General features: G+C 34.0%; 1 protein-coding gene across 1 annotated transcript; it reads left to right on the top strand.

Annotated features, from left to right (window-relative positions):
• Positions 1-10,508: 10,508 nt before the first annotated feature.
• On the top strand, positions 10,509-11,447 carry LOC134360517 (olfactory receptor 6C75-like). Its single transcript, XM_063075006.1, has one exon. The coding sequence runs from the start codon at positions 10,509-10,511 to the stop codon at positions 11,445-11,447; it is 939 nt and encodes a 312-aa protein (XP_062931076.1).
• Positions 11,448-11,794: the final 347 nt, after the last annotated feature.

Genomic DNA, 11,794 nt, shown 5'->3' with positions numbered 1-11,794 from the left:
AAGTATTAATGATTTTTAAATGATGAAGTTCTTTTAGATGCTTTCTATTATGCATACCCACTCAGTATCTCTTTTCTTAGATACAATTATATATACAAACATATATATTTATAAAATCCATTTCCACCTAATTCCCCCAACATTGCACTCATTAAATTTGATAAAACTGAGTATTTCTTTAGAATTTTCTGAAAATTCAAATATTTTCTAAGTGTATTTGGATTAAGTAAAAAAATGTAAGTTAATGATTATCATTTTGAATAGCAGATGTTTACTTAGGAAGAGACAGAGGGCTTTTGGTTTGATGAAGAGTGTCAAGAGATTTGGACTTTGGAAGTTTTCATTTTTACCAGGTAATAGAGATGAATATTAGAAAATTCGATTCTAGTTATTATTTCTGTGAAATAACCATATTCACCAGGGGATTGGGAATCAAATATAAATATTCTATCAAATATTTGCAGATATTAGAAACTCATATATTCAAATTCTTTATACTATTAAAATAATTATAATAATGAGAAAATGTAGTAAGAAGAAGAGAGCAGAGATGAAATAAAGTTTTCTCAGCAATTATTATATTATAGACCTATTCTAATTTTTTGCTATGTATTGGATCATGTAAATCTTTTTTTTTTTTTTTTTTTTACTGGTAAGGGGATCGCAACCCTCGGCACTGTGTGGTCCACACCACACTCAGTCAGTGGCCATCCTCACATAGGATCCGAACCCAGGGCCTCGGTGCTCCCAGCGCCACATGGCCGGCCATGTAATTCTGCCAACAACTTCATAAGGTACCTACAATTATTATTATCTTTCGTTACGTGTTTTTCTTTAGATAATTAAATAACTACAAATTTAAAAAAGAAAAATCAGAGAGTAGAAAATGTAAAATATCAAGATAAGTGCATCAAATTAGGTTATACCAGTCAGAAGTCAACTCTCTGGGCATCTGAGGTTTAATCTGAGGGTCTAGCTGTGTGCCCCATAAATATGCATAATCAATTAAATTAAAAAAATGAATTTAGGGTTTTTGCAAGTAGGGAAGAGAAATAACATCTGCTATAATAACGTTCTATACATTATACTTTGTATTAGGTAAGTCATATGCAATATTTATTTTACAAAACATTTAGAAAGTGACTATTATTATTTCTAATATATAAGTGACTGATCAGAGTGAAATTCAGGTTGAGAGTTCAGTGTTATAGAGATAATAGCTTTCAGATATGGGACTTAAGTCTACTTCTTAAAAGAACAACAGACACTGAGAATTACAATCCCAGACTTCATTTTTAATAATTTATTAATAGAAGTTCAAGTTAAATGCTAGAATTATTAAATAACTTTCTAAAGTATAATTAACTCATTCACCTTACACTTAATTATTTTATGACAGGCATTAGAGATATAGTGATGAAAAAGGATGATTCTGGCCCCAAATTTTCTGAAATACTAGTGGTAATTTTAAAATACCCATATAATTAAAATTGAATTTGATAAATGCAACAATTTGAATCTAAACAGTCTATAGACCAGGTAAAGTTATCAATGAAAAAGATAGGATGTCAGTTTTTCCTGCCTTTTCTCCTAGCAGAATTATGATCAATTTCTCAATAATTGCTACAGGCAGGTTCATTTTAGCATAAAATCACAAGCATATGATAAATTTTGTCTCTTTTGGCTGTCGTCTTAGCTTTTAATATTATTGTCTTTCATGATTACCTTCTACATTATAAGAATCACATAATTTTCTGATTGAAAAGATTAGTGGGAATAAGATTATGACAGTTTCCAAGCAGTAACAAAACTCTTTTCAGTAGCTTTCTCTGGCTGCAAACTGTGTCATAAATCGTGAATTACTCATACTTAGTTTGACATGTGTATCACTCCATATCTTCAGTTCTCCCAGGCCTGGTTGAAAGAAGTTATATCTACAACCACACCTCAATTTCTAGGAAATGCTAAACTGTTTCATGTATTTCTCATTTTACATCAAGGAAACACTGCGGTTTATTTCTCAGTTTAAGTCTACGCACAAAAAAATAGGAAAGCCGTAACAAGTAGTACATATCAAATATTCTAAAATAATATCTTGTAAATAATAAAATAAGTGATTATACATAATCACTAGTTTTTTCCTAACTCAATGTCTATACGTAGATATTAACAGTTTCCTACAAAGAATAAGAATCTTCCAGACATAAGTTCTTTCTGATTCTTATATAGTTGCGAAAATCTGTCAGACATTATTTTTAAAACATTTTTTAAAGCATCTAGATTGCAAGCAAGTGCTAGTCATCCCTGTGGGATTTCAGGCAATGGTTAAATAGTTAAATAAGTGGTTAAATAGGTAGACATTTATAGATGGAATAATTTTTTGTAGAAACGTATACCAAATGCTACATCAGTGTAAAAGATAGGGTTGCTCACAACATCTACATTGTCTAAGAAGGACTCCTGGTAAATAAAACAAATATAATTAAATGAATATTCTGGGCAAAGCGAATTGTGATTGCAAATATCACAGAGTTGTAAAAGTGAGGGAAGAAGTGTGTGGTGGATCATGAGGAAATAAATAGAAAGAAACAAATAACAATTGCTTCCTTTTTATGCTTTGCATAAAAGAGATAATTTTATTGTTTCGATTTATTATACAAAACAAAATAATGCTATAAAATCAATATTCACTTTCTTCATATGAATATTATGTTTTATACTATGTTAAATGTGGGCTTCCAGTCAAGAGTGCAGAATAGAAAGTCTCCAGCATCACTAACTCCCACAAATCAACCAATTTACAACTATTAAAAAGCAATGACAGCCAAGTTGGGGTCACTAGAGGGGAAGAGGAGGAGAGACCTACAGAGTGCATGAAAGGAAGGAGAAGCCACAGTGAGAGAAAGAAGGAACTGTTCAAACCATTTCAAGTCCCAGCCACTTCCAGTCTGGAGCTGGTGAGTGCACAGAGCTGGAGCTGGCAAAAAAGTTGCAGATGTGCCCTTCGGATGAAGTTGTTTGGAGGCTGCAGTGGAGAATAGGGTCTTGGCGCCCCCAGGCCAGCAAGACTACTAATGTGGGTTCCCATGGACCCACTAGGAGCAAGGAGCCACTGAAATAAAGGAGCCTCTCAGAGGCCAGTGAGTCATCTCAAAGGACTGGCGTACAGCCCGTCCCATGGGAAGTGTTTGGAGCACCAGCAATGGGGAAGATGGGCTCACTGGGAGAACACTAGGCCACAGCAAGGACAGCTGATCTGCCCCCCAATCAGTGCAGGACCACTCAGTGGAGACTGGTCAGGAATATAGAACTGAAGGGGGTGCAGTTTGCTGAAAAGACTCAGGCCCAGTCCAGAGTTTCTACACAACCCAGGTGTACCGGATCTCACAAGACTCAGAAGTACCTATACAGTCAACCATTAAACCCTGAGCTGCACAGAAAGCCTTCCTCAAGGAATCAGCAGCAAAGCAGCAGTTTAGCTCAACCACAGAGCTCAAGTAGAGGTTCTCACAGGAAGTTCCGCCATTTTCAAAGTAAGCAAAGGACAACCAATTAGTTGCAGTGCAGAATTTAAGTGGTAGAAACAGCAAATAATCCAACATGGAACTTAAAGAAAAAAGAAAATACCCACAGACCAGGGACAAAGTTTGATATTAACTAGCAAAGTTCTCTCATCACCAAAGAACACCTACAAAACCTAGAAGGACTGCAAGTCCCCTGGACTACCAAGCCAGGGAGCAGATAGGGCTGGGGGCCTCAGTCATGCCCCTCGATATCCCCATCCAGCCCAGCAACAACACCAAGCCACCATAGGAAGTACCCCGGGCTCATCCTAGTAGGGGTAGTTGGGGGCAAGGCTTTCAGTCACATCCCCCTGACACCTGCACTCAGCCCAGCAATGACCAAGCCACCACTGGAAGCCCCCTGGTCTCCCCTGCAGGAATGAGAGGGGTGCCACAGTCCTCAACCCTGCCTCTTCTCCTTCCTCCTTCTCCCACCCTATTTCCTTCCCCTTTTCCCTCTGCCTTCCCTCCAGCTGCTCCACAAAAACATCATAGAATGTAAAAAAAAAAAAAAAATTAAGTAAGTAAACTTAAAAAAATAAACTATGTTAAATGTTATTTCTATGTGTCTAAGATTTTAACAGCCCCTTTAAGTGGGTACAGTTTTCTCCTTCTGTTAAAGAATGAGGCACAGAGAGTCATACAAATAAATAATTACATATGGCAAATACATGTCAGAACAGTGCTTCAAATCAGAGCTGTGCTACAGCAAGTAAGGCATTGTACCAACTCCTACAGGAGAGGAGAAACTTTGCAAAATAAAAATATACAAGGAATCTTAGAATTTTAGAATTAAGTGCTATTTAGATCATTTATTTCTTCAGGAAAGTACTAAATGAGCACATTCAAAATGCCAAGCTTGGCTTATGAAGATTTCTCTCCATGTTAACATACTCCAGAAAATTAAACATTCAGGAGACAATTATTCCCTTGCAATTAAACTTAAATCTCTCGGACAACATAGAAAGTCACTTTAGCCAAAGAAACTCGGAATCCCCTAACTCTTCTATTGCTAATGTCAGATGTAATATAATAAACCTGTGTGATAACTTTGGTACACATTCAGTGTGCTCCATTTTTGTTAGTATCTTATAGGCATGACTTCTTCATCTTGGAATTGAACACTGACTTAACCCACACCATCAACCTTAGCCATAACTGTAAAATACATGGTTGATAATTCATTATCTCACTTATAGATATTACTTCGTCATTCTCTCAGTCTGATTTAAGTCACAGTAAACCTTAGTCTCCTTGAATAACCAATGTCCTGCATCTTCTTCTGATGTCAGGTCTCCTGTGCTAAAGTTCCCAAGCCCAAGTCCACTTTTTTTGCTCTGTCTACATAATGGAAACTTCATTGTAGCATCAGCCACATAAGACACATTAGCATCTTGAAATAATGCAGTGTGCCTATCAGTATAATAATAATTTTCACAGTGTATTGGATTATCCTTAGTAATGGACTATGAGTACTTTTTAAGCAAAGGGAACCTTTTCCTCACTATATCCTAACAAAGGACTTATTGCAGAGTAATCATTCAGCAAAATATTTGTTAATCAACAAATGAATAGAATTCTCAAAATGCCTTATGCTTAAATTTATATCATCAGTACATTTGCCTTTAAATATTCATCTCTCATGTTTTGTTTGAACAAATGTTTATGTCTGGGTTTTTTAGGACTCCTTTTTCAGAATCATGAATGAAAATTGCCGTAAATATTATACCACAATGATAACCACCTCTTTGACTTCTTATTCAACAAACTGAACCTCTGTTTTTTTCAATGTACCTTGCAGCATCTCCACGTGGGACATATCTAAGGCAAAACCCTATCTTTTATCCACTGAGCTACCAGATGAACCACTATGATCAGATTCCCATAGGGATCACACTTTTGATGTTTTCTTACCTTGAAATGTTTTCATATAGACAACAGTGAAATTTCACGGTGATACTCAGCAATATTATTAACTTAGGGAAGTTCTGCCTCACTCCTCATATCAGATATCAGTGGTTTTTTGAGGTGGGATTCTTCACATCTGCATAGTAATTTATCTACTCCCTCTTTCACTCTGTATAATCTCAGGAAGCAGAGTTCATTGACAAGACCTTGGCCAAATTAGCTAAACTCTTTTCTGCTGATGTTGAAAGATAATTGATTATATATATTGTGGGTAAGACATTCCATGAATGGGGAGAATTAACATTGTGAAAATATCCTGCTACCCAAAGCAGTCTACAGATTCAATGCAATCCCCACCAAAATACCAATGACATTCTTCACAGTAATAGAAAAAGCAATCCTGACATTCTTATGGAACAACAAAAGACCCTGAATAGCCAAAGTAATCCTGAGCAGAAAAAATAAAGCAAGAGGCATAACACTCCCTGGCTTCAAACTATACTATAAAGCTGTAATAACCAAAACAGCATGGTACTGGCTAAATTCTTAATGAGTCAGTTTCCCTATATGAAAATTAGAGAGAGCAATAGTAATTTTCTCAGAAATTAGTTGTGAATATTTATTATGACTTAGCTTAAAAAGTGCTTACAAACATGCCTGCTACCTTCCAAGTGCATAATGAAATATAAATATTACTATTATCTTAAACAATGTCAGTTTTAATTTAATGTAAACTTCTAAATCAGTTACAGTGAGGCATCTATATTGCAGGTGTAGCTCATAGTAGGTTCAGATGACCCTAAAGTTTATAGCAAGAGCACTAGATTCCTAAGGAGCAGCAATCATGGAGGCTCAATTTTTTGTATTGAGCTGCCTGCTTCCAAATGCATTAGAAAGCTTAAAGAAAGATAATGTAACTTTAGTGTTTCAATTACCTCATAACTGCAGAGATGACATATCCAATATTAGATACTACAGTTTCCTTATTTATTAAGTTGATTTAATTCACAGCCTCTCCACATGCTTTATGTGAATGTTAGGGTGGTGACTAGAAAAGAGTAGGATTGAGAATTACAATGAAAACACCTCTGTGAATTCAAATGATTTTGAGTACGTGCATTTGAAAGCACTACCAGCCTCCCTTGCCAACAAAAGGATCCTTCCTCTGTCTCATGAAGCTAGCCATGAGTATTTAGAATATCTATAACTAACTTACCTGCAGGAGTTAGTTTTCAATTTCTCCTTATGTGTGCACTCACCATTCCTAGATTGTCTCCAGACCTAATACTTCTATCACAGTTGGGCATTACCTGGGAGTTTGTAAGCATGTACAAACTCAGAAGGTAAAATCCATCTTATTTTTTACAAATTCTTGTAGTTTATTTTTACATAAATATGGAAAATAATATTGGCATGAATTCTCATTGCAAAAGTCCAGGCAAGAAGAAATATAATTTTATATTGAAGCTGAGTTTACTGAGATTAGTGCATTTATCAGTAATTCTGACTTTCCTATGCCACCTTTATTGTGTTGGAGCAATTCCACTGGAATTGCATGTGGTTAATAAACTGATGAATTGAGGGTAACATGTAACAAAAGAAGCTGAAATACCATAAATGTCTTAATAAAAAGTTGAGTTTTGAATCAATACATTCATGACATAGATATGATGGAATTCATTCATTATGTATAAGCTGTTTATTAATCATCAAATTATGTTTTTTAAGATGCCCAAAGTTAAATACAGGCATCTTTGAAGTACCTTTTTCTTTTTTTTAACCTGAGGAAAAGAGGAAGTGGCTTTGATGATTGCAGTAGAAAATGCCACTATTAAAATATTTTGTCTCAGAATAATAAAAACAATTCATAGTATAATATCCAGGAGCACAGTTATTCTACAACTTCCAGAAGCATATTGAGTAGCCATAAAAATAATGTCACAGAGATTTACCATTGTTATAGTAAGTTAATAATAAAAACATAGGAAATAAATAAATGCACAGCAACTGAGGTAATTATTATTCAATAATAATAATAATTGGTTTATAAAGTAAGCCTGACTTGGTTATCTACTACTGAAGTTATAGATTATTATGAAAATGTAATTTTTTCTATCATCTGCTCTGATTTCAGGCCACTATCATCTAAATATTTTATTCTAAATTGTATACTAATTTGGACAACTGTTTTGCACTCGGTTTCTTGAGAACACCAATCTCCATGGTGCCTATTGTAGATTCATTCAGCTAATCCCCCTGAGTCCATTATAAATGGAACAGATAAAATTATGGCTAGCCTGAATAACATTGCTTCTGCACAGAAAGTCATATTATCTTGACCACCAAACTTGGAAAGACATTACATCAGCTTTCATTTCAACTATAACTTGTTTCATTTCAAAAACCAAGATAATACTTCTTTAAGTGGCAATAGGTAGGATATCTTGGGACCTCTTATCCTTAAAGAAATTTGGGTGGATTTATTGAAATCAGTTGATATATGCTCTTCTTGTAATTACTGTAGATTTGCTCTTGGAATTGCCCTTTATTATCACTATCTTGAATATTTGGTTACAAATATAAGATGACAGAGAAAAAACAGATTGCAAAGGCTCTTAAAAAATCTCAAAGTATTTATGTTTAAGCAAATTCATAAGCCATTGGAAGTGACATTGACTAAACCAGTCATATTTACTATAAAAGTATGTTAATTCAGAAATTACTTTTTGCTGATAGTTTAGATTTATGTTTTATACAAGCAATTTCAATTATATGCATTATATATGAAGAAAATTAAGCCACACAATTTATATGAAATATATAAATAAAATAAAAATGTTTAAATACTATAGGCCAATGTTTTCATGCAACGGTTTTATTCATTATAGCATAAATTGTTAGTGATTGATAAGACTATATAATTTGGTGTTCTTTTCTAGATATCTGGTAGCAATTATTTCTAACATAAGAAATACCAAAAACCATGGAATAATTTTGTACAAGATTCAAATCACTTTATTTAATGTGCTTTAATATTGAACAGATATACTTTATGTTTTAGTTTTACACAATGTGAATTGTATATATTGAAAAAATTAGCCCCCATGCTACAAAGGCAAAAAGACACAAAGCTGCATATCTTATAACCACAAACAGAGCAGATAATGGAAAGTAAAAATACATATTTACCAGAAATTTTACAAGTAAAAATTTGGGCAAATTCATTCACATGCTAAATTAGTTGACTAATCTTGAGAAAATGTCATTCAGTTTGATATCTCTGACACCTATGATGAATATGGAAAACAAATGAGACATTGCAAACTTTGGCAGCCTGAGTGCTTATATAAGTATTTTAAATGATCTTAGACGACAGGATATCTAAAAGCTTTGTTGCAAATATTAAATTTAAGCATGAACAAATAAATAAGCAATTTCTGTATAAAAAACAGGAAATGAAAAGAAAATAATCTCTGACTACTCGAAGCTCACTTTGAATGTTGAACTGTTTTCATTCTTCATTCCCCAAGAGAAGAATAAGCAATGTTGTCAAGTGCTATATCATTTCGAAAGTAAACAAGTAAGAGCACTTGCCATTTACAAAAATGAAATTAGCAGTTTTTAAGTACTGCTTTATATTTCACAGAGTAGACCCATAAAAAGTAGGTGGTAAATAAAAATATACTCAAGAATAGTACATTTACAATTTTAGAAGAGACTAATATAACAGATTAGTAATATAAACTAGAATGTCTTGCAGTACAAATACTGAAAGTAAACTGAGACTACCCTCCCATCCATTAAACATCTCTCTGTGTTGTTATTGGGGACACATTACTCTAAACAACTTAGTTGTCTTCAAAGACTATAAAAGTTTGAATGGGGCGAGGAGAAAAAAAAAGTGCTTATTCAAAAAGAAAAAAAATTATGAAGAGGAAAGCGACAAAAAAAAAGTCTCCAAAAAGTACTGGGGTATTCTGGGTGTGAGTTCTCAAGAATTTTATTGAACATGTTTTAATCTGAGAGGTTTTAATCTCTTTTTTCTTGTTTTCAGGGAATCTATTGAAACGTTCAGAAGACAGAGACTTATACTGAAATATGAGAATATAATGAAGGAAACACAGGAATAATTAATATATGAGGTATAAATAGTTTTTTAAATTATTTTGTCTCTATACTACAAAATTGTTTTTCTCTAAAAGCAAAAGGCAAAAAGATTTTTAAGCAGTGTTTCTTTTTTACTGTTTTTTTCATTGTATGTATATATATTTTTAATTGTATATATTTAAGGTGTACACATAATGTTTTGATATACATATACATAGTGAAATGATTCCTACGATCAAGCCAACTATTCTATTCATCTCCCATATCTTTCTTTCTTTTGTGATAAGAGCACCTAAAATCTACTCTCACTGAAAAATTTCAGTGTACAATGTATTATTATTAACTGCAGTACTTGGGCTGTACACTAGATCTCCGGATTTATTCATTTTACACTACTATTTGAAGACATTGGAATGCATATGTATTACATAGGTAGGTAAATAGAGAAATAGAAGATAGATAGACAATAGGGTACTTCAAAAAGTTCATGGAAAGATTTGTATTGTCTTTTAATTCTTTTTTCCCACAAACTTTTTAAAAAATATTTTATTTTATTTTACTTTCTCAATATGTAATGTGGTTGATTTTTGTGTCCCTTTACCGAATCTGCCCTCCCACCCATTAACATCGTATCTGTTCGTTTGTCTTAACAACTTCAAGGAATTGTTCCCACAAACTATTTAAAGTACACTAGACAGATAGAGAGCTTTTTACCTACAATGTAGTATTATCCAGGCATGCAAAATAAAAAGAGGCTTCCATACTGCAGTCTATAACATCAAGATTGAACCTGGAGTGACTTATGCTAAGTAAAATAAGCCAGATGCACAAAAAAATTTACAAAGTTTTTTTACTGATGTCATAGCTTTTTCTCTTTCTTTACCTATTTCACAGCTAAAATGCAAAATATCTACATCAAGAAAGAAAATAATGAGAAATTCCACAGCAGTAACAGAGTTTATCCTTCTTGGATTGACAAGTGACCCACAGTGGCAGGTTGTACTTTTCATATTTCTTCTTGTAACCTACATCCTAAGTGTCACTGGGAACCTGATTGTTATCACCCTCACCCTTTCAGATGCCCATCTACAGACTCCCATGTACTTCTTCCTTCGGAACTTCTCATTTCTAGAGATATCATTCACATCTGCCTGCATCCCCAGATTCCTTGTCACCATCGTGACTGGAGACAGAACAATTTCCTATAATGACTGTGTGGCTCAGCTGTTTTTTTACATCTTTTTTGGGGTGACAGAATTTTACCTTCTGGCTGCCATGTCCTATGACCGCTATGTGGCCATCTGCAAACCTCTTCATTACACAACCATCATGAGCAGCAGACTCTGTATCTTTCTTGTCTTTTGCTCTTGGCTTGCAGGATTTCTGATTGTCTTTCCACCAGTAATCCTTCTGCTGCAGTTGGATTTCTGTGCCTCCAATATAATTGATCACTTTATCTGTGACTCTTCTCCAATTCTGCAGCTTGTTTGCACAAATACTCGCTTTCTAGAACTCCTGGCATTCTATTTAGCTGTGGTGACACTCATGGTCACCTTGACATTAGTTATTCTCTCCTACACAAATATCATCCGGACAATTCTGAGAATTCCTTCTGTGAATCAAAGGAAAAAAGCCTTTTCCACTTGTTCCTCCCATATGATAGTTGTCTCCCTCTCTTACGGTAGCTGCATCTTCATGTACATTAAGCCTTCTGCAAGGGAAAGGGTGACTTTAAACAAAGGAGTAGCTGTGCTCATTACTTCAGTGGCTCCTCTCTTGAACCCTTTCATATACACACTAAGGAATCAGCAAGTGAAACAAGCCTTCAAAACCATGGTTGGTAGGATAATCTTTTCTTTAAATAAATGAATGCTATAATGTAAAAAAATGTACCCCAAACGCAAAACTGAATGAAAGACTTTCTATCCTTTTCAACATTAATTCTTTCTAAACACATCATTTCACTCCTTCAGTCAGACATATTTATATATCATCAACACCTCTTTTTCTAATTAGCCTAAAAACCAAGTCTTAACTATTTTAAGTTACATAGAAAGTGTTTGTTCTCTCATCTGTGTAACTAAATATTTGGGAAATCAATAGTCACGATTGTTTCTAATATGAGGACAAGATAGGTTATGAATTCATCTATTAAATAGAGGTTACTATAAATTGAGAAGCTTACTAAAAATCACATTCAACTATAAAATACACAA

The sequence above is a fragment of the Cynocephalus volans genome, chromosome 12 (genome assembly GCF_027409185.1).
Source record: "Cynocephalus volans isolate mCynVol1 chromosome 12, mCynVol1.pri, whole genome shotgun sequence".
Taxonomy (NCBI): domain Eukaryota; kingdom Metazoa; phylum Chordata; class Mammalia; order Dermoptera; family Cynocephalidae; genus Cynocephalus; species Cynocephalus volans.
Note: the sequence above shows the minus strand (reverse complement) of the source record. Positions and strands in the feature narration are given on the sequence as shown.